Source organism: Vipera ursinii, assembly GCF_947247035.1.
Source record: "Vipera ursinii genome assembly, chromosome: 1".
Taxonomy (NCBI): domain Eukaryota; kingdom Metazoa; phylum Chordata; class Lepidosauria; order Squamata; family Viperidae; genus Vipera; species Vipera ursinii.
In genome coordinates, this window is record NC_139512.1 from 330903865 (window position 1) to 330928322 (window position 24458).

General features: G+C 38.6%; 2 protein-coding genes across 2 annotated transcripts in view; one reads left to right on the plus strand and one right to left on the minus strand.

The window, feature by feature from the left end:
* Positions 1–5160: 5160 nt before the first annotated feature.
* On the plus strand, positions 5161–12109 carry SOX7 (SRY-box transcription factor 7). Its single transcript, XM_083359578.1, has 2 exons — positions 5161–5477; positions 11094–12109. The coding sequence occupies exons 1-2, from the start codon at positions 5240–5242 to the stop codon at positions 11984–11986; spliced, it is 1131 nt and encodes a 376-aa protein (XP_083215704.1). The 5' UTR covers positions 5161–5239; the 3' UTR covers positions 11987–12109.
* A 6886-nt stretch (positions 12110–18995) lies between these two features.
* Positions 18996–24458, minus strand: part of LOC310649701 (uncharacterized protein C8orf74 homolog) — a gene marked incomplete at both ends in the record, with an annotated part of 34336 nt that continues 28873 nt past the window's right edge. The window contains 2 exons of the mRNA XM_083378379.1: positions 18996–19201; positions 21651–21837. Of these exons, the coding sequence (XP_083234505.1) occupies positions 18996–19201; positions 21651–21837 (393 nt within the window). The remainder of the gene's footprint in view (positions 19202–21650; positions 21838–24458) is intronic.

Below are 24458 nucleotides of genomic sequence, written 5' to 3' on the forward strand. Positions count from 1 at the left end.
GTGAATAAATCTTAATCTATTTAATAGGCAGCTGAGAAAAATCTATGGAAATTATTTTCATCTAATGTACCTCATACTCTACTGCAGGGGTCTTCAAACTTGGCTGGCTGGCTGAAGAATTCTGGGAGTTGAAGTCCACAGGTCATAAAAGGGCCAAGGTTGAAGACCCCTGCTCTACTGGCACAATCTTTGAACAGAACTCGTTCCTGAGGCCTTCCTGACAATTAGAAGTGGAATCAGTGGAACAACTTTCCTCCAGAAGTTGTGGATGCTCCAACACTGGAAGTTTTTAAGAAGAGATTGGACAACAGTTTGAAATGATATAGGGTTTCCTGCTTGAACAGGGAGATTGAACTACTAGAAGACCTCTAAAGTCTCTTCCAAGTCTAGTATTCTGTTATTCATTTGCCTCAGCAGGTGGCAAAATCTCGCTAAACTTGATTCTTCTAGTGCAGGGGTGGGGCACCTTGGCTCTTTTATAACTTGTTGGACTTCAGGAATTCTGGGAGTTGAAGTCCATAAGTCATAAAAGACCCAAGGTTCCCCACCTATTCTAGTGTTTCTTAAAGATACATGGTATAACTTAAAGATACATGGATTCAGCTCCCAGAATTATTCAGCCAGCATGAGGAATGAAGTCCACATATCTTCCACACAGTTTCCAAGGTTGAGAAGGTCTGGATAGTTCTTGGATGGAACATTCCTTTGAAAGACTAGTGCTATGGGGTAGACCAGGGAGGGTCAACAACCACTTGTATAATATTCCAAGACATAGGCCGATGTTTCTGTGTAAGTCACTGGCACTCAAGCTGAAATTCAGGGTAACTATTTTACTTTTCTTTCCAATTTTTTTTTTTTAAAATAAATTACTGCACTTCATTTCTTGAACTTCATGGCTGAAACTCTCTCTCTCCTCCTTCCTGTCTGTGCGTCTATACAGTGCACTCCTAGTAAACAGTATAAAATCCTATGAACATTTAACATTACTCTACCACCCCCACCCCCATTCAATGTAATGTCCGAGTAAGGAAATATAAGACCTGTAAACATTGCAGCTTTTGTACTTATTGGTCACAGCAGAGTCATCAACAAGGAAGAAGGGGGAAGCACCTGGCCTTACATTTAAGTTTAGCATAATTAAGCCTTTTAGGCTAAAAATCAGAGCTGGCCACTGGTCAAAGGAGTTTTAATTGATGGAAACAAACACTAATTTTAGTACCAAGCTCTCAACCTTTAATGGTCTTCAAAGAAGTTGAGAGAGCTGTTTATGTGACTAAATCATCCAAAAGTTATTTCTAATTAAAGGAAATAGTTGTTTTTTAGATTTGAATTTCTTGGTTATAACAGAGGCTTGAAGTTGCCAAAGTAAACAGTTAATGCCCTCCTCAATCTCAGCATGCCCTATCAACCAGTTGGAGATTGCAGCCCTAACCATCATAAGCAGCAGCAAACATAAATGTCCAGTTTGGGGGCAAATGTAAATATCTTAAGATCTACACTGGACTTCTGTGGTTGGCAACCAACTTCCAGTGAAGAGCAGGACACGAATACACCAGCATTCTCCTGACCTGTGCCAGTTTCTCTCCCAAAGAAATCTAAACTTAGAAGAGGGGAATGGAGAGGGAAGGTTTACTGAACTTTCTGATTTGAAAGAGAACATTAGTGAATCAAATACTGTACTTATCATCATAACCTATGACAATTTGATCCTACACGTTAAATGAGAACGATAGGAAAAGCTTCTGCCAAGACAGTAGCAGTCAACAGAAACCACTCTACATTCTTTGCATGTTATCTGTCAATGACGCCAGAACTAAAAAGGACTGAACAAATAATATGAGCTGCATTCACCCAATATGTTTAACCTATTATAAAATTTATCCATTTTGAGGGTTTGCAAGAAGTATGGAACTACCTCTCCTTAGAGCGGCCCAAATGATTTATATATTTATATGTGTATATATATTTATATATTTATTTTTATTTAATTATTAAATATTGCTAAGCACATTGATTTGTGCTCAATTTGTCCAATAAAGCCAAATCATTTTAAGATAGATTTTAACATCTCTCACTAATAGCAATAGCCCACACCAACAAGGTTTAGGTTTAGGTTTTATTAAATTTTTATACCGCCCTTCTCCCGAAGGACTCAGGGCGGTGAACAGGGCATATCATAAAACTACAAAAATACAAAAGTTAAAAAAGAATTAAATTATTGCCCAAAGTAAAAACAATAAAATATATATATATAAATATTAAAACCCTAAGTAACTCCCCATCAGGCCAGGCCAGCTTGTTCAAATAAATGGGTCTTTAACCCGCGCCGGAAGGAGCGGAGATCCGGTGCCATCCGGAGCTCAACCGGCAGTTGATTCCACAGAGCCGGGGCGCCCACAGAGAAGGCCCTCCCCCTGGGGGCCACCAGCCAACATTCTCTGTGTGCATCTTGAATTATATTGTGTTATTACAATAATTTGCTTCAGTTTGGAAAGAATATTTGACATGTAAAACATACAGAGTTTTATGTTTAAACTTGATACTTAAACTGTATTTGGGAAAGAATCATGTCTCGGGGTCATTCCTTGCAATTGTCTGGAAGGACTTCAAAAGATTTCTATGGCGCTATGTCAGAAGGTCGCAAAAGGTAATCACGTGACCCTGTGACACTGGAGCCGCCATAAATATGAATCACTTGCCAAGCATTGAATTTTGAACATGTGACCATGGGGATGCTGCACCAGTTGTATGTGTGAAAAAAGGTCATAAGTCACTTGAAGTGAGCAAGTTACAGGTAGTCCTCGACTTGCAACAGTTCATTTAGTGACCGTTCAAAGTTACAACAGCACTGAAAAAAGTGACTTATGACCTTTTTTCACACATACAACTGGTGCAGCATCCCCATGGTCACATGTTCAAAATTCAATGCTTGGCAAGTGATTCATATTTATGGCGGCTCCAGTGTCACAGGGTCACGTGATTACCTTTTGCGACCTTCTGACAAGCAAAGTCAATAGGGAAGCCAGATTCATTTAACAACGGTGTTACTAACTTAACAAATACAACGATCCACTTAACAACTATGGCAAGAAAAGTCGTAACATGGGACAAACCCACTTAACAAATGTTTCACTTAGCAACATAAATTTTGGGCTCAATTGTGGTTGTGACTTGAGAACTACCTGTGTTTAGCTTCATGTATTCCTAAAGGGAGAGTCTTGTAGATGGATACATTTATATCAATGTGACATTCTATTGACAGGAATATTGATTGATTGATTGATTGATTGAACTTATATACCGCCCTTCTCCCGTAGGACCCAGGGCGGTTCACAAGGCAATTAAAACAATATTACAATACAAAAGTTAATAACAATTAAAATAGATTAAATTATCCTTGATTGAAAATCTAAAACCCCTATAACTCTGATTAAAAAAAATATACAATCCAAAGAAATAACAGGGAGGAAGGGGAGGACTGTATTTCCCATCTCCTATTTTTATTTTGTTTTCATAAATAAACTCAACATTTTTGCAACATGCGTAACTAGATAACTACCTAATGCTTTTTTTCATACAGTATGCTATATTTGGGTGGTGTTGGACTTAGTTCAATTTCTTGTGGCTTGCATGTTGTGTAAATCCACTCGGGTTAATTTAAGGAACAGCTTACCAGCTCTGAGCTGCAGAAATCTGGATGGCAACAGGATGACAGCAAAGAGAGTTTTCGAACCCTAACCCAGCCCTATTTTATTTGTCAATGTATTCTGTAAACCCAGAAAATGGATTCAGTTAGCAATCTAGGTGAGTAGGTGCACAGTCATATGGGCAAGCTCACCTGGAATAAGAATGAATAAGCTAAGAGAAAGTGACAGATTTTTTTTTTTTTTGTATATATGCCTTTCTCAGATCTGGGAGCTGAGACATGTTGCCGAACCGGAGAAATTTAGTGATTCTGGTGTAGGTGGAAACAGAGCAAACACCAGGATTTTGCGGTATTTCCTTCAGGGTTTGGGTTCTGTAGTTCCTTCTGCCCATCCTTCCTGGTTGGCTACATCACCATTATCAACCCTGTGTCAGGGGTCTTCAAACTTGGCCCTTTTATGACTTGTGGACTTCAACTCCCAGAATTCCTCAGCCAGCAAAGCTGGCTGAGGAATTCTGGGAGTTGAAGTCCACAAGTCATAAAAGGGCCAAGTTTGAAGACCCCCTGATCAACACCTTAAGACAAGAGCATGTGTGGTTCTTTCTAATGAAGGGATGCGGTAGGTGTGAGTATCTGGGGATGGGTAACAGCCCCCTGGGATTCACTTCTATTAAAAGAGAGGCCTCGCTCTTTATAGGAGCCTTGGTGGAGCAGTGGGCTAATGCCTCCTTAAGTAACACCAGCTGCCTATAATTAGTGCAGGTTCGCATCCCACCAGGCTCAAGGTTGACTCAGCCTTCCATCCTTCCGAGGTAGGTAAAATGAGGACCCAGATTGTTGGGGGCAATAAGCTGACTTTGTAATAATGCCACTGGGGGTGTGTGTGTGAAAGCCCTAATAATAATAATAATAATAATAATAATAATAATAATAATAATAATAATAATAATAATAATAATAATAATAATAATAATAATAATAATAATAATAATAATAATAATAATAATATAGAATGAAGGCTATATAATAGAATGAAGGCTACTGCTAAGCTTGTAAGCCGCCCTGAGTCTTCGCAGAAGGGCGGGATATAAATGGAATTAAAATAAAATAAAAATAAAAATAGCTGGAGGGCGCCAAGCTGCAAGGTGGGGGAGTGGGAAGGAAGGTTGCTACCGGGCGTGCCAACTGCCCGGGGACGGTGTCGCCCGGCGTCTATCGCGGCTCGTAAGACGAGCCTTAGCCTTCGAAAGCAGGCAGCACTCGGCGCTCGCTCAGAGGCACCGTTTTCCCGCTTACACCCGTACTCGGGAGCGAAGGGAAGGCTGCCCGCTCGCTCTGCCCGCGTCTCTCTTTCGCCTTCCCGCGACCTGCGCCTCACCCTCCGGCAAAGAGGCGAGGGAGGGAGGGACGGACGGACGGAGGGCGCGCTCGAGGCGGGGCCGGCCGCTTCCCAGACGGCCCCGGAGGAAGCTCATCGGAGCTCATAAATAGAGCGAGGCCTCGGGAAAGGCGCTCGCTGGGGCCGGCGGGGCGGGTCGGCGCGTGGTCGGCGAGAGGGGCGCCGCCGGCTGGAGTCCCGCGTGCCTCGACGGCATGGCTTCGCTGCTGGGTTCCTTCGCGTGGGCGGAGAGGCTGGACTGCTCGGCTCTGGAGTTGCCCGACGGGGGCAGCGGCACCTCAGCCACCGCGGTGTCCCGGACCGAGAAGGGCAACCCCGAAAGCCGCATCCGACGCCCCATGAACGCTTTCATGGTGTGGGCCAAGGACGAGAGGAAGCGCCTGGCCGTCCAGAACCCGGACCTGCACAACGCCGAGCTGAGCAAGATGCTGGGTGAGCTGAGCCCGCCGGAGGGAGCGGAGCGGGACTTCGGCGCCTTTCGCGCCCCTCCTGCTTTCGAAGTCGCTCGCTGTTGCCGAGCCCCGAATGACCTCGGCCGGGATGTTTCGGTTTGCCTGTTGGCCAGTGAAAAAAAAAACCAAATTACGGCTAGAGCCAAACCCTTCTACCTCCTCCGTACATTTGGGGAGCGGTGCGGCGCCTACAATTCTTCTCCTGCAAGTTACTGGGTGAAATCTGCTGCATTTCGCTCTGGTGTTGGGAAGAGATTTAAGAGGGAAGAAATGTCATGTCTAAAGAAAGCGTAACCTTAGAATTATTCGTCTCTAGTTGGGTTGCAACCCAACAGGTTTCCCACCCACCCCCGTCGGTTCTCTTCTCGGAGAATTGGATCTAGGCTATTTAAACTTAAAGCGCCCTTAGCTGAAATTCTCTTAGGTAATTATTTGCAGCCGAAAAAAATCTGAAGCAGTGACTCTTGTAAAAAAAAGTGCCTTTGAAAATTAGGTTTTTCTGTTCATTGCTTCTTGAGGATGTATTTGGGTAGCTAAATTTAAAAGGTGCTAACTTTTCTAAACTAATGTCATGGTTCATATTATTGCTGCCATTGGTATTAAGTATTTGAATTACCACAAAGCAAATCAGTTCGAAAACGTATTGCAAATCTGATGAATTACTGAAGTGCAAATTTAAAAAATATTTCCTCCGTATGTTCAAGATCACTTGGGATAGTGCTAAGAATTTTGAAAAGTTTTCTAATGTGGTAGTAAAGAAAGTAAGGATCATATAAGTTTTGCAGGCAAATACAGAGAAATGTATTTTCTTTTATCTATTTTTAAATCCTACATTGCAGCTATTTTTTTCCAGAAGTTTTAAGATATAATTTGATTATATGTATTTTTAAAATCAAATATTATCAAATCAAATCAAATTATATTTTAACCTTTTGATTTGGATGCCTTATTTGTTATACTAATAACACTCCGCTAATCTGTAAAAAAATAATGAAAATAAATAATGGGAATCTTTATATTCTTTTAAATCTTTGTGGAGTGCATCTCAAAATATTTGTTATTGAGTTAGGCAGCACTTTTTAATTTTTAATCTTGCAAGCAGCGTCAAAGGCATCAAAATTGAAAGTGCAAAAATATTCTGGTAAAAAAAAATCAGTAAGGATAAAATTATTTTTCCAAACCAACACAAAGTTACCAAATATAATTTGTTAATCCCAAAGCAATTCAGTAACATCCTGGAACTGATTTAAATTTAGGGAGCAGGGATTTCTATCATTACGTGAATACTCTTATTTCAACACCCATTTATAATGCTTTCTAAACTACAATGTCATGCCCATTTGCCAAGGAATACACCTCACTAAATTCAGTAAGTCAACTTGCTGATCAGACTTTCAGTAATGGCATTCTCTGGGATGCTACATATTGTAGGAATAACCTCTCTGAATTCACTAAGACTTTCTCTGCAATAGGAATGTAGCAATAGAGCGCTGCATCTCCTGGCATTTCTAAAAGCTGTATGGCTCATTCAAAATCCCTTCATCCTTTTAAATGGTGATTTTACAGCAATTTCTAAAGGGGTATCACCATCTTATGTATGTGCTACCTGAACTTAACCATCTTCACTTGGAAAGAAACCTAATTAATACTGACAGGATTGATTTTCAAGTTAATATGAGTATGTACAGTGTGACATGGTGGCGGTGCTGAGTGCTTGGGGGACTTCTAAATTTTAAAATATTTTTGTATTGCAAAATATTGCAAAGGTTATTTCTCCATGTTAAGTGAGACACATATTTTCCCCAGTGTTGGAAGGTTAATTTTAATCAGATGTCTATCTTGTATGTCATTTTTCTCTCTGTGTGAAAAAGTCTTTCCTCTGGATAGGTGTTCAATTCCTGTACAGCTTTAGTTGTGTAGTTTTGCCTTTTCTTGTTGACATATTTTTTTCAAGGCAATAACCTGGAAATATAAACAGCACAGCATTGCAAAAGTGGGCACAATAGACATCTACAAAAAGGATCACTCTGGGTTGGAGATTTCAGTGCCATTCTGAAAGCCGCCCAGAGTCTCCTCGTGGTGAGATGGGTAGCAAATAAATTTAATAAATAAATAATAAATTCCTAATATTTCCCAAAGTAAAATTTTTTGTTTTATTCCCCACAGCTGCTGAATATCATAAACATTCATATAATTCTCCAAAGTGACCCCAATATTTTTTCTTTGTAATCATCGACTTTTCCATTTGTATTAATCTATAATACAGCATTATGAAGCTTTGCTTTGATTTGATATGCAACATTTTATAATTAATACCATTGAATCATATTTCCACAGTCCGCCTATTTCCTACTGGAGTTCTTGAAATTTGCTGCGGGTCCTATCCTAAAGAAATTGGACATGGATTGTAAATTTGTGTTCCACATATGATGAAGTTCATATGTAGTAGTATATAACAAAGTCTACATCTAAAGAAAATAACTTTAATAAGAATATCATAGAATGTTGAGTTTTTTCTCAGCTAAAATAAATAAGTTATAGCCAGAGAAACTGCACTGAGGATAATTGATACATACCAGTCTTATCTTCATAAATTACCTAATTTGCATCCTTGAGTAGCAGATTCAAGATGAGTTAAATGTGTTAATATGTAACAGCAAAGAAGAGATAAAGTGCTGGGTTTTTACTTTTTTTCCTGATTTTTTTTCCTCTCCCCAGGATCCGAGCAATTGTGAATAGTTGCTTTTGCCACATGAATGGCTAAGACTATTATATTTGGAACTGGTCAACAAAATGTAAAACTTAATTTTGCAATGAGTGCTCTCCAAACACTTATATTATATTTGAAATATAATCTCATGAGATGTTAGCAATCTCACATATAATGGACGTTAATTTTTCCAAGTTGAAAGTGTACACCACCTCTATCTTAAAAGAACCATTTGAGAATATGGATGACTTAAGCAACAAAAACTATCATTCAGTGTTAAGAGAGGAAAAAGTCTCTTTGTGGTTTTACATGCCACAAGTACTTTAACAATACCATGTTATAAATTCCCATTCAGAATCAAACCCTGTTTTATTCAGCTGGGCATTTTCCCAAATGAGCATTAATAAAACTTCAGTCTAACAAACTAGAAGCAAAATAGCTTTAGTTTCCAAAGCAGGGTGCACTTTTTTTTCCTTGCAAATTAAATTGGCTTTTATTGGCAAATTAACATGTATTTTGTTGGTGTTCCATGTTGACTTGTGGGGACAGGGAACAATTCAGATTCAGACTGATTGACAACTCCTTTACATTTTTGTTATTGCAAAATATTTATATTACTATTTTAACCTTCAGTTTCACGAAAGTATCGAAGGGAAGCCTTGGAAATGAAACTCCCAATTAATTTTTGATAATGTATCTACTTTGTCACCACAGTTTTTTGATACAACTTTTATATCATACTACAATTTTTTCATTTTAAAGTTTCATTGCCTATATTTAGCTCATAATTCCTTTGCTTTGAAGGGCTTTGCTCAATGCGCTAAACACTTTGGTTGCTAGGAATATCTGGTGTTAAATGTGAACTATACTTTCAAAGTTAAATTTCGTTTTGGTAAACAAAAACATATGAAAATGTCCAAAATATATATTGGAATTTGGTGGTACTTTTTAACATTCTGGAAACAAAAAATTCCTCATATTTCTTGAGATTCTTACATGCCAGTAGGACACCAGTGTTTATTTTCTATATTTTATTTTTCATACAATTATTCTGTCCTCAAGTGAAGATAAAGAATTATATTAGAAACATGCTACTTCTCTCATAAAAGATTTAAACTTTTTATCAAAAAATTGTATTGTCTTACTTTATTTTTCAAAGTTTGCAAGGAATGTCTCATCCTCTTTTTCCCAAGCTTGAAGCCCTCCAGATGTGTAGGGACGCCCCATAACTCTTAGTTAAGGCAGTGGAGTCTGGATAATTCTTTGTGCTGAAGTTCACACATCAGGGAAGATGTCTAGATTTGGGAAAGCTGGCCCAATGCAGTCGACGAACAGGCAGCTTCCATGCATAGAAGAGAAAAGACATCTAGAGTGTCATTGACTAAAGAAATTCCTTAGCCTTAAATTTGGTGATGGCCAGTAGTTTTGGTAACTTTTTGAAAAAAGGGATAGATAGTTATGGTGGGATAGGTTTTTTTAGGGTTATTGCTGTTAATAGCAAAATAGAGCATCCATCTTTAGAAGCAAGACATGTGCATATTCTGAGCGGTGAGGGTATCCTGCACAGTGACCTTTTATTTTGTGTTCTGATTTCCCTGAAGCATTAGATTAGCCTCTGCGGAATGTAAGTCTGCTGAGATGATTTTGCAGTCCAATAGGGTTTTCATATGGTTTCAGGGTCCCATGAGCTGGTATTTTTTATTATTTACGACACAAATTCCATATGCAGAATGTACAGTTTTTGCTTTTATTTCTGCAACAGTCCTATGAAATTGGGTTTCTGCAGGAAGTAAAACCTGGTCATGGCTAATACTTGATTTTTTAAATAAGAAGTGACAATCTGTAACCTGCTGGGTTCCATACAGTCCTTTCTGATCATAACTTCAGAAAACAAAGTGCACTTTACTTCCCCACACTTGAGCTAGAAAACAGAGTAAAACTATCATACCTAAAATAAGTTTTTCATGGTTGTGATCCACAAATAACTTAACTATGCTATAATGTCTAAAAAAATGAATTGGATACAAAAATCAATCAGGACAGTAAAAATTGAGCAGAATAACTACAAATGAATAAATCCAACAAGTAATGTTTGTAAAATTTAAAAGTCTAGGTTTTAAAGAACAAGCCAGTGCCAGACAAGGTAACTCTGTCTCGTGCTAAGTGCATTCATTGTCTTGAACATTTCTCATTTAAGAGCTGCTGTTCAGAAGGCCCCTCTCTGTAAACTGCTCATTTATTTTGGAGAGGAGAAAAAGACCTCTGGCAGTGATTTTATTCTTTGGGCAATCTTATATAAAATGAATCTGGACTCTTAGATCAAGGAAGACCATGCCTACCATTCTGTTTATGGGAAAAAAATGGCTGTCTCACCAAGAAACATTGGAAGAGTTTCTCACTTGACCCAACACTTTCCATGGGTCTTGCAAGACAAATGTCAAATGCAAAGTCACATGCATCACTTTTGCCATCTCAAGGGGGAAGAAGGTGGGCCTGTATGAAACACATGAGGAAATAAGAGCAAGCCTCAATTTGATATGGTGCAGTGGAGAGTACTTTTATGCAATCCTTATTTCCTGTTTGTTTGTTTATTTTTAAAAATTAAATCTATTAGCCACCCAACTCCAAAGGAGCCTGCATGAATTTGCACAGGGAACAATTCTTCTACCATTTCCCAAGAGTCAAAATATTAGGATTTGCTATATGTACGGCACTTTGCAGAACAACAAAAGATGTTGTTTTTGTTATTGAATACATGTTCCTGTGTGTGAATTGAAATAATATGAAGAGCAGCAAATAGATGTCAGTTTAATTCACCAACGGATGGGAAGGGCCTTAATTCATCCTTCACAATATAAAAAGGGAAATTTCTCTTTTTCCTTACAGGCAAGTCCTGGAAGTCTTTAACCCCATCTCAGAAAAGGCCTTATGTTGAAGAGGCAGAAAGGCTGAGGGTTCAACACATGCAAGACTACCCCAACTACAAATATCGGCCCAGAAGAAAGAAGCAGGTCAAGCGGATCTGCAAGCGGGTGGAGCCAGGCTTCCTGCTGGGTAGCCTCTCCAGGGACCAGGACCACATGCCTGAGAAAAGAGTGTGCAGCCGACCAGTGTGTGAGAAGGATGAATACTCAGCTGCCTCAGTAATGCCAAACATTAGAAGATACCAGGAGGTCCAAAGCACTAACACAGGTACTCCGATGGACACTTATCCATATGGGCTGCCTACTCCTCCTGAGATGTCACCCTTGGATGTGATAGATCCTGAGCAGAGTTTCTTCTCCTCCCCTTGTCCTGAAGACCCACGCCATCCCCATATGTCTGGAGACACCTACTCATTAGAATATGCCACCAGCCCTCTCCAGTGCAATCACTCTCTGGGTCAGATGCCAGTCTCTCAGTCAGCCTCCTCTATGCACTCTGCTTCTTCCAGTTGCCCAGCACCTCCCACAGGAAATTATTATTCCCCAGCTTTCCCTCCTAATCTCCAAGTCCCCAGCCTCCACAACCATCTTGGCCAGCTCTCACCTCCTCCGGAGCATCAGAACTTTGATAGCCTGGATCAACTGAGCCAAGCCGACCTTCTAGAGGAGATGGACCGCAATGAGTTTGATCAGTATCTCAGTGCCCCTGGACATCCAGAGCCTAGTGGGCTCACCATCAATGGACATGTCCAGGTCTCTCAGACAGCAAGCAGCTCACATTCCTCAGAGACCAGCCTAATTTCTGTCCTTGCAGATGCAACAGCTACTTATTACAACAATTACAGCATTTCTTAGGTCAGAGAAGTGAGATTTGTGCTATGGACCAGTTTGCTGGACAGAGGGTTTCCATTTCTCAGGGTTTCCTGCTCTGAACTGAAATAACTTTGGGGTTCTCTTTTTAGATAATTACTCCAGTTTGCCAACATTTTTTGTACCCAGTCTAACTACTGAGCATCTGTCTTCAGAAGTGTCTTTGTATCCCAGTTAAAAGGATACATCTTCAGTGATGCATCAAGGCACCTTAATATGTTGACTTAAGATTAAAGAATCCTTGTTCTTTCATCAAACTGATGGGCCCAGCTGGTATTAGCATAATAATTTCAAATCTGGTCTACTTCCAGAGGAATGACATCAGGAAGAATACATGAACACTTATGGAGTCTTTCAACCAAAGATGCCCTTGAATGCATTTCCTAGAGAAACCACTGCTAAGCAAACTCGGATGTTTAACGGCTTCTCAAGTGTTTTTGCTCTTTGCACAATTCCCATTTGTTCCCATGGGCTTGCACAGGATTTTTTTCCTTGCCAAAGCTGAAACAGCATATGTAACAATGTGAAAAGTGCTCCCATAGAAGCATCATTATCCTTGGTGATTGGGCCAAACAAATATCTTTGGCCAAACAAATTTTTATCTTAAAATTAGTAAACTAGGTCTAAATAATCAAATGAATATATAGCTCTTTAAAACTGTTGTCCCTCCCCTATCAACTCTTACAGCTTCCAAATTCTACAAGGGCCTCATGCTGCAAACCACCTAGGTCATATCATCTCTTTTCAGTTTGGCACATTTTGACAAACTGAGCATTGGCTATAGCAGTAAGGCAAAATGGGTCAAAACAAGGTGGGATTTCATCATAATCAGTGGTAAATGTGGCTATGTAATCTCATCACAAATTATAGGTCAGAAGAATTGCATGTAGCTTTGAACAGTTTGCTAAGTCTCATTGTAGCAGCCACAATTCAGCTGTTGCCCTTTGCTTCTTTCAGGATCTTCTCTTTTCTCCTTGTCTGTGGAAGAGGTTGGTACAGTGTTGTATGTTTGGGCACAACCAAGATAGAAGCATCAGGTGCAAATATGAGCATTTGAGAATGCATTTCAAGTGTCAAAATAAGTGAAGTTTATCTTAATAATTTTAGCAATAGGTATGCAAATCATTTCAAGATCAGAACTGAACATTTCAGGGTGAGGATGGCTCACTTGTTTTATATACCTTTAATTCTAATCTAAATAGATCAGGGAATTTGGAGTGGGGGAAAATAGGAGTCAAACATCTTCCATAACAAGTTGCTTTCCAGATGGAAGCATCTTCCATAACAAGTAGCTGACAGCCATCATCACCCAAGCTGGTTACCTATGAGGGCTAATAGTCTTAACATATTTGTAATTGTGCTTTAGACTCCCTATGATTTAAACTGTCAACAAAGAATGTCAAGATGGGTAACTTAGATTAAGATAATTATTAAAAACTCATTTCTTGATAACCCTGCCCACATCTACTTCATCCCCTCCAAGAAGCTACTTTTGAGTTTAAAAATCTGTCAGCCAGCTTCATCTATACTGCTGGCAAAAGATTGGGGAGAGTTTTGTAGAAAAGGATTTGTATTAGTAATGCTCCATTTTTATCAAAACATCCTTGAAAAAAATATACCTTTGTGTTTAAAAGTAAACATTATCCTCCTTTCTGTGTCTTATTTTGCCTGGAATAGCATTGTATATGTGTATGTTTTACAGATTATTCCCTTCCTCACCATTCATTTTTATTGTTAGAACTTCCTTATATTGATGGAAATCAACTGTTTCTTTGTTAATCAGTTATTTAACAGTTTAATGTTAATGTAATGATTAATTAGCTAGTTTATATCATTCTGCATTTCTAATTTTGTTCCTCAAATGTGTGGTTTAATCTACAAATAATGTTTTTATATATATCAAAGAATAAATGAATTAAACATGAATTGTTAAAATAATTATTTTGTGTGTTACTCTGTGTGCTTGAGAATTTCAGCTGAATATTGTATTTAAATATTTTATGCAAGGATGGTCAATCTGTTTAGATACATGGAGGCAATAGTATAAGGGAGGAACTATTTTCACCCAGATTTCAATATCTTTTATTAAAGTTAATTTGTCTGATAACTTTATATCTAGTTCACTGGATTTATAGTCTGCAATTTACTTTGTAAACTTTACAAAGTACAACTCAAATGAATCTGGTGTCAGGTATAAGATATACAACACCTGGAATTTCAGTATACTTGAAGCATGATGCATAGAACAAGGCAGATTTTTTTTGTTTTCATAAAGGGATAGATTTGGAAAATGGCTGCTTGGGGATTGGGGTTTAGTTTGGTCATACTCTTTAAGTGATCCTAAATAAACATCAGGGATGTTTTCCCCTAAATTCAGCATTTCAATCTTAAGACTAGAGGCAGCTCTTCATTTAAAAAATTAATGCTTCAGAGAATTCAATGTCTCCAAGTTCTCACCCAAATGCTAGAAAAACAGAGAGTTACTGTCAGCCCTATAAGAAGGCTCAGACTAAGAAACCAGCACCATGTGGGTCTAAAGCTACTTGTATTAGAACAGCTATATTAATAGAATCTTGCAGATCTAAATGTGTTTCCCTCCTCCATTACTTTTTGTGGATTAGCAATTGTCTCAGGGGTTTTCTTAAGTGTCTTTCTTGCAATGGGATCGAGCCTTACTTGTCTGATCATTGCCTTGGTAACAGATCTTCCCACTCTCTTTCAAGACCATCTTTTTGCCTTCTACAGCATCTTGCCAGAATTTTAGAATTCTAATACTGGAGAAAACTATTCTTTTTTGGAATGGTGGAGTTTGAAAATATCCCCAGAGCACATGTTCAGCTTTTGAAGCATCCTGAGGTTGCTCAGAGAGAGAAGGTTAAAAAAGTAAAGGCCATGGCTGTGTAATAGAAATAGAAACAGAAATAGAAATAGAATAACAGAGTTGGAAGGGACCTTGGAGGTCTTCTAGTCCAACCCTTTGCTCAGGCAGGAAACCCTATATATCATTTCAGAGAAACGGCTGTCCAATCTCTTCTTAAAGACTTCCAGGGTTGGAGCATTCACAACTTCTGGAGGCAGGTTGTTCCACTGATTAATTGTTCTAAGTGTTCTTGATTAGTTTCCATCCATTACTAAGAGTCTGAAGAAGAACAACAAAAATTATAGTAATTAATAGAATAACAAGTTGGAAGGGACCTTGGGGGTCTTCTAGTCCAACCCACTGCTCAAGCAGAAAACCCTATTCAATTTCAGACAAATGGTTCTCCAATCTCTTCTTAAAAACTTGTGGAGGCAGGTTGTTCTGCTGATTGTTTTAACTGTCAGGAAGTTTCTCCTTAGTTCTAGGTTGCTTCTTTCCTTGACTAGTTTCCATCCATTGCTTCTTGTCCTGCTTTCAGGTGCTTTGGAGAATAGCTTGACTCCCTCTTCTTTGTGGCAGCCCCTGAGATATTGGAACACTGCTATCATGTCACCCCTCACCCTTCTCTTCATTAAACTACACATACCCAGTTCCAGCAACTGTTCTTTATATGTTTTAGCCTCCAGTCCCCTAATCATCTTTGTTGCTCTTCTCTGTACTCTTTCTAGAGTCTCAACATTATTTTTATATCGTGGTGAACAAAACTGGATGCAGTATTCCAAGTGTGGCCTTACCAAAGCATTATAAAGTGGTATTAATACTTCACGTGATCTTGATTCTATCCCTCTGTTAATGCAGCCTAGCACTGTGTTGGCATTTTTGGCAGCTGCAGCACACTGCTGGCTCATATTTAAGTGATTGTCCACTAGGACTCTGAGATCCCTCTCACAGTCACTACTATTGAGTGAGGTACCACCTATACAGTACTGTGCATTTGGGTTGTTTTTTTTGCATAATTGTAGAACCTTACTTTTTTCACTATTGAATTTTATTTTGTTAGATAGCGCCCAATATTCAAGTCTGTCAAGATCCTATCACATAGTAAATTGTATCTCTTTTTATCATATACATGCAATGGCCATAACAAAGAGGTGGAGCCTTGCATCTTGACTTTTTTGATCTCCCAGTCTGGTAGATGGTGTAAAACTGTACCACTGATTTTAGCAGTATGGTTTTCAGGCAGGGCTTTTTTTCTTATAGAATGCTCAGAACGGAGTTCCGGCACCTTTTTTGGATGGAACTTTGTAGGATAGGCAAGGCGGGTTGTATGACATGTGTGAGTTCCGGCACCTTTTTCTTATACAAAAAAAGCACTGTTTTCAGGTAAAAGAAAAGAAAATAAGAATGGAAATGGGAACACAAGACCTTGGTGAGAAGAAATTCTTCCATTCCCCCCCCCACCTTTAAATCTCCCTCTCTGCAAGTTCCTTAAAGATATTAGACAGGTTTGGTCTCCTTTCTTCAACTGAAGTATCTGCATCCTTAGAAGATCTCCCACAGCCTCCCAGCTGATCAGGAGAATGAATTGAAGCTGCTGTAATGAAAAAGGCTACTCCGCTCTGCAGTATTATTACAGCCTTCCTGATAGGTAACTACCCTAAGTATCTTTTCTAAAAAAAAAAAGCACAAACTCCAAGGAGCAGGCATGCTACCATTTTGTGGACAATATTGAACAGTGAGTATTAGTCTCCTTTTTGCACAATGGAAAGACACATGATATGGCCATATGAAATGGAAAACATGGAGCTCCTAGCCCCACATTTGCAATTCCCAAAGAAAGAGCTACAGTTGATATACTTGATATCAGTTCTGTCCATGTGATGTCTCGTGTAATCCATGGGTAAGTAAAACAGGAAAGCTAATGCAGCTTGGATTTGTATGGTGTATTAATACAAGAGGGCTTTTCAAACTGTTCCATAGAACCCTGGCGTCTGAAAGAACTTAACTTCCACTTAAACAAAGCCAAGTGTCTATCAGTGAGCCCCCCCCTCCGACTAAATAGCAGCTGATCCCTCTTACCTAAGTAATAACCAGTTCTCATTTCTCATAGCCTTTTTGAGATCAGCCAGTAAATAAATACTGTAAAAGTATTTATTAACTTTAATAAAAATTATAAAGGTGATTAAACTTGGTGGAGCAGTGGGCTAATGCCTCAAGTAACACCAGCTGCCTGCAATTAGTGCAGGTTCGAGTCCCACCAGGCTCAAGGTTGACTCAGCCTTCCATCCTTCCGAGGTAGGTAAAATGAGGACCCAGATTGTTGGGGGCAATTAAGCTGACTTTGTAATAATGCCGCTTGGGGGGGGGTGAAAGCCCTAATAAGCAGGCATATACATAGAATGAAGGCTACTGCTAAGCTTGTAAGCCACCCTGAGTCTTCGGAGAAGGGCGGGATATAAATGGAATTAAAATAAAATAAAAAATAAAATAAACTTAGGAAATGAATAAAAACAACCCTCCTGAAAATTGAAATCTGTTTTCAGTACCACATTTAAAAACAAAATGAGAAAATGGATCCTGTCCAGAAATAACTGACCAGACTGGTGAAAAAAACTGGAAACTAATCTGGGAAGACATTACAGCAATTATGAAATGCATGCAGCATAGCCATTCAACATAAAAGACAGGCTTTTTATCATTCTGGGGGTTAACATTAGCATAAGTGATTGAAAATGACAAAAAAAATCAATCTTTGGTGAAACATTAATAAAATATTACTGATGTGTGACAGTGATATAACCACTTGTAAGTCAGAACTAATGATGGGAGAATTCATTACCAATTTCCCATATTTGATTGGTTCTTAGGCTTAAGAATCTTCTAGACCAGTGTTTCTCAACTTTGGCAACTTTAAATGTGTGGGCTTCAACTCCTGAGTTGGGTTGCCAAAATTGCCAAAATTGAGGAACACTGGTCTAGATGTAGTGGATGAGCTAGATAGTACTGTGACTATTCCAACACTGAGCTTGAGAAATTTGAAAACAGATAGCACAATTTTAAAAAGGCCAAATTTGCAGTCTAGTCAGAAACCATGACCATGTTTCTTTTTAACTTGATATTGCTGTTTATGGTGAAAGGAGATCTGTATGAGTGCATGCATGCACCTTTCACATTCACAATTAGAAAAGAGAAGGAAAAATTATTTGGCACATTTTATAGACGTGCCTTGTGATATCATGAAGCAAGTAGGGCAGCATGGTAACAAATACTATTTCAGTAAACGTCTGAAAATATGTATTTTTTAATATATGCACATATACGTACATCAGGCATAACATAAATTAGGCATCATCACTTCACCTTGGGGGAAAGCTTGGTGTGACAGAGAAGGAAAGAGAAAGGGGTGTTAGAATGTATTTCTGAACCAATTAATTCTGAAGGAAAATGAATGCAGCTCTTGACAGACCAAGAGGTCTCTCTGAGTGGGGTTACCCATTTCTTTGCTGCAATAGCAGAAAATAGATGATTAGGTTCTTTCTCCTGTTGCTCCCAAAATTCAAGAGAGGGATCAAGCAATACTTAAGGATCGGGATCATAATATTGGACTAAGATAAAACCTTTTTTTGTAATAAAATACTTCATCCTTTAATTTGTCTCTTCCTTCAGAGAAAGTGAAAACTTTATTTTAACTTGGAAAACAACATTAGGAAAAAGAGTCACACATAACACACTCCATGACACAGTCCACTAATGGCTGCTCTATTATACTCTAGGAAATTCTAAACTCCTTTCGCTTTGTCTGACCCACTCAATTTAACTTTGGCAGCTGCTAAAACAAAAATAGTTACTGCCTTCAATGGGCTTGTCTTAAATGACAAATGTTTGGAAATCCTGAGTGGAAATTGATGATAAAGAGGAGGAGGAGGAGGAGGAGGAGGAGGAGGAGGAGGAGGAGGAGGAGGAGGAGGAGGAGGAGGAGGAGGAGGAGGAAGGTGGTTTTTATATTGAGCCATTCAGAGACTTTTTTCTTAGTACCCAGTATATCACCTTACATTCCAATATTACAAATTCTGCTGCTTTCTCAGGCAGAAAAAAATGTTCTCCCACTCTGATCTGTTAGAGGAGGAAAAGGATTCATTTTCCCAGAGCCGTAGAGGGAGGCTCCTGCTGTGTGCAAAGGAGAAGGAGTAAGACACGCAACTCTGTCTTTTCCTGCCAAATCATGCCACTGGAGGTGGCTTTAGGCTGCTGAGACTTAGGAGAGGATGTGTCCAGCTCTGTTTCCTGACTGATAACAGTAGCCGGCCCCTCCAACCGGATGTTATGCGTCCTGGGGCTACCTTTATATTTAAGAAAAGGGATGAGGAAAAATCACGACTTGTTTATACTTCAAGAAAAATAACGTTGCTGTCTTGCTCTCTGTGAGACCATATAGATGGCTTCCCTGAAAGAATAACATGACAAAAATACAATGTCCCATATCCCATAGTAGACCTCATACTTGAGTGGTGGGGGTCTAGAATACTCAACCTAGATTGCAGCCTTTAAAAAAAATCAGTCACCCATGCCTCATTTCCTTTTGCTTGCTTCTTCACTCGATGGAAGGGTATCTAAGACAGAAGTCATCCCTGAAATAACTTTCTATCAGATCAAATTTTATCTGTATAGACAACATCTTACTGTATAAACCTGCCTTTTATCAGAAAAGAAGCTGAGGGCAATGACAATATATATAAAGCAAGGCTATAAAAATCAGCTTGTAAGAAATATTATTATTACCACCACTAGTATAAAAAGGTAATCTTCAGGTGCGTATTCCTTAAAGGTAATTTACTGAGACTGAAAATAGAGCTCTCAAACATGGCAAAAGGCATTTTGCTGCTTGAGATGGACAAAACCACAGTTCTCTTTATTTCACAAACACATGCTGACTGGACAGGTGGTTGAACTTCACTTTAGTTTCTGGAGCAGGACAATACTCTTTGCTATATTATATTAACTTTATTTTTACTTCAAAGTTATATGCAAATAACAATATTCATACTTTCTATTAAGTGATAAAATATAAGTAGATAAAATCTAATTTAATTTAATCCAATTAAAAGTATGCTAATTATATTAATTAAGCTGAGTTAATAAGATTGCTCTTTACAGGCTGAATAACATCTATTACATTGAGGATTACAGTTTGGTGACAAGTTTTAGAACATTCTGGGGGCCCATTTATGCCACTTACAGTGGCCTTATAGCCTTCCACTTTTGAAAGACCATGTTAGGTACTGCCCTAAGGATTTCTTTACATAAGGTGCTAACAGATCCCAGCTCTGCAGTCTCATTTTGTACATCTAGAATACAGGAATTAGAATGGAAATAAGCTAGGGAAGACTGAATGAAGCATGCCATTGTAAATAACTGTCCTCTTGTAGAATAAGCAGTTAATTTCCTAGAGGAAAATGCTTCCTTTTGAATATGTCCCATGTCTATGACAACACTCTCTAAATCAGAGAGGGTACTATTAATTGGCAGCACAAGCATAGAGTAGTTTTGACAAAGCCATTTTGTTTTCATGTGGTCTCATAAGACTAGGTTGTCTTTCATCTCAGATATCTTCACATTTTGTCCTCTTCCCACCCATGCTTTTTCCTTTAATTTACAGTAATTTTTAGACGCTTATCATTGCTGCAACAAGTCGTGGAGAGCACTGAAGCAATGAGGACATTAGTCCTGTTATTATAGCCTCTTTCAGGAAGGAAATTCCATTATCTGCTTAGGTGATGCATATGACCCCAAATAATGCTTGATCTTCCCTTATGTTCCTAGAGCATCTGTGTATTAGCCTAAACTGAAGGCAACCGAGAAACCTAAAAGCTATTGGAGGGTGGAACCCTGAAACTGCATTTCTGTTTAATTTGTTGATGAAAGATCAAAACCAAGAGATCCCCAAAGAGGAAGTATCTGGCAAGAGAATGGGGCAAATGGTATCTTGATAGCCATTGCTTTGACTTAAAATATCCAAATTTAAAAATAAATAAAAATTATCCCTCTCCCACCTATTGTATATTTATTTGAACTTTAAAATGATGCTTGCATATTCAGGATTACAATGTGTACAAAACCCATTGACCTAATGTAGGCAATTAAACGTGCATGCATATGCTGCTGGCAATAAGAATGTGGCTTTAAGAATTTTGGCATATGGCATAACTTCAATAGATTTCCCCAGCCAACGTGTGGCACTATTCATGCAAAAGCTGAAAGAAAAACTTCAGAAGCACAGAGCAGATTATTGGATTCCATTGCTAAGTAATGCTTGCCGATTCTCAGATTCTAACATGAATGTTAGAGTTTATTTGTTTAATTCTATACTCTGTAGGTAAAAATACTCAAGTTTTGTTCTCCTAAGATGGCAATCTGTTTTAAAATTATGTTATTTAAACTAAGCGATGTAGAAGTTTCACATAATGGGTATATGATGTGTCTCAATCTATTCACAGTACCTTGCATAGCAAATTGAATATGTCAGTGCAAGGCTATTTCTTTTAAAATGCAAACATCTGAACTGTACCTCCAGTCTGAAGTAGTATCACTCTGGAGAATCAGAGGCAAAGTACTTAGAATGCCTGGGATAAAAAGGTACAATTATAAGGAGATGCATGGATTGCTTCCTCATTGAAGGATGCACAATAAGAGAACCCCAAAGCAATCTTCATTTCTTTTTCTTCTTTTGGTCCTTCTCCATTTTGTCTTCATTTTCTAAAGGGTTGTCCTGTGTCTTCTTTTGAGGTTTGCTTGATTTTTTTCCTCGCAAGTCAGGACAGAATGGAGGTGGGTATGGAACAGGTGAACTGAGCATCAAGGCCTTTTTCTCAAGCTTTAATTCCAAGATTTCAAAGGTAGTCTGGATCTCATGTTGAATAATATGGTGCAGGTTCTGGATCTGAATTTTAATTGCTTCATTGACTAAAGATATCAGTGTCTGGAAGACAACATTAATATATTTGAAGTTTCTGATATATTAAACAATTAATATGGTTGGCTATTGATTGATTGGTTAACAAGATGATAACTTGCTTCAATCTGAATAGATGTGAATGTGTTGAATTTACCTGTGCTGGGTGATCATCTAAAGAATCACTTGAGGGTTTCTACTGAGTGGTGAATAACAAATAGAAAAATACAGTGCAAGAATAATATAAAAATAATGTAAAAACAAAAACCACTAATACAATCAGTATTACCTCTGAGGAAATTTATAGTCCATTGGGGCACATTGGAATGGTATTTTTAACCATTTGGTCGTGTCTGACCCTTGGTGAATTTATAGGCAAATGCTCTCCATGCTACCCTGTCAAGCACAGCTCCTTTCAATTGTATTAATTTTATTTGATTGCAGAAAACAAAGACACTTAATCCAATATTGATCTCCATGAGGAGAGCAGTCCAGGGAGTATAGACTACCCCAGAATGCCTAACATTTCTTCCACACTCTATGTGTAGTGCCCATTATGAGGAATGGGGACTCTCAACAGATTCTCTTTAGATGATCAAACTGGTCAGGCAAATTCAATTCTGGCAAAATATTGTCCAATAAAAGCTGGTGCTATGCCATATAAGGCATTTTTGAAGAGACTTGAATATGAAAACATTTGAGAATATTTGCAATTTATAATGCCTTGTTAAATCATTAGAATCTTATTGGACCTTTGATTAGATAAAAAAAACCCTCCTCATTGCATAGAAGAATGGACTTCTCTACCAGTTACTTGCATACCCTAATAATTCATTAACTGGTAAATAGTTACATGATTCTCTGAAGCCCTGTGAAAAGATAACAAAAAAATATGGCCAAAGAAGCAGTCATACTATTGTATATTGACAGCAATTCCTTTTGCTGGATGTTGTCTGCCTTGACATTCTTAAATCCATTGCTTATAGCAGGGATATAGCCCACTCCATTGCCGGCAATGGGGGAAAAAAGTCACGATACATTGTGATACATCACGTGACGTTGCAAGTTTGACACCCCTGGCTTATAGCCTTTTAATGAGGTGAAAGTAAAAATGACTAAAGCCATTTCCTCATTAGTGAGTATATAATATTTTTTATAACATTGATTAATTATCTTTGAGGTTTACACAGCATATGCTTCTTTTCATATATTGGCACACCAATGATTGAAGAATACTATAACTTAAAAAAAGGTAAAGGTAAAGGTTCCCCCCACACATGCGTGCTAGTCGTTTCCGACTCTAGGGGCCAGTGCTCATCTCCATTTCAAAGCTGAAGAGCCAGCATTTGTCCGAGGACATCTCTGTGGTCATGTGGCCGGCATGACTAGACGCCAAAGGTGCACGGAACGCTGTTACCTTCCCACCGTAGTGGTCCCTATTTTTCTACTTGCATTTTTACATGCTTTTGAACTGCTAGGTTGGCAGAAGCTGGGACGAGTAACAGGCACTCACTCTGTTACGCAGCACTCGCCAAACTGCCGACCTTCTGATCGACAAGCTCAGCGTCCTAACCCACTGAGCCACTGCGTCCCTATAACTTACTAGTTAAAAAAACATGGATACGCTTCCTGTCTACTTAACTTTATTTTATTTGTTCAATAACTTTGTTAATACTTTGTTAATGCCAGCTGAAAACCAAATGACCAACCTCCCATGTTATCTTTATTTGTAAGAATGAGTCTGGGCCCCAGTTAATCTTTCTATAATTACACAACAAGAATAATAGGAAGCTGTGAATTTTCTTTAAAATGTATGCATCTTCCTGGGGAAATATTAAAGTATGCTAAAGCAACAGGAACAGTAATATGGATAGGTAAACAGAGAGGTGGTAAATGCATGTTTGGCAATGGAACACACACAAACATGAGATCCAAGGAGGACTAAGAGTTAGATTTCTCGGTTTCCACATGGCAGAGGTATTCAATAACAGCAGGGTGCTATAATAATTGATTGCAATGATATACATTGCAATGGAATGAGAAGAGGTCCATATGCCAGCTGAAATCTAGTCACATCCTCAGTGACTATATAGGTGTGCACATGCATACACACACACACCTGCTGAAGGGTGGGGCTTGGGAACATAATTTTAATCTGACTATAAAACTGGGAAGGAGCCAACAAAACAGCGTGGGGACCTAAGGATATCATTTAGTTCTAGGTGGCAGCTGGCAAAATGTATGAATGATACTGGTCAAAAGAATTCCTTTAATCAATTTCCAAAAGCTGTTGAGTTTGGAGGACATCCATCAGACTTTGAAGGCCTCAGTGATAGGCTGAATTTAGGAACTGGGAATAACAAAATTAGCAAAGAATTGGGAATAGCAAAATTTGGATTTTTTTTCTTTAAATACAGAACAGTATTGAACAACAACAAAAATGATTAGCAAATTATATCCCAGCAATCATTGCTTGAGTTCAAAAGGTGATATTCTTTCTGTTCATTTGAATGTACTTGCCTTTGCTGGCAGCTCAATGAAACACAAATGCATAAGCATTAATGGCCCATTCATTTCACTCCACAGATGGGCTGACAAGTGAAAAACATTGCCTCTGACTTCCCTAAACAATATGCTACAGGGCAGAG

What these genes read in the sequence shown, in the direction of transcription:
- SOX7 (XM_083359578.1), top strand. Translation starts at nt 5,240, where the DNA reads ATGGCTTCGCTGCTGGGTTCCTTCGCGTGGGCGGAGAGGCTGGACTGC. An exon ending in CGAGCTGAGCAAGATGCTGG is followed by an intron (nt 5,478 to 11,093) that starts GTGAGCTGAGCC and finishes TTTTCCTTACAG; the next exon opens with GCAAGTCCTGGAAGTCTTTA.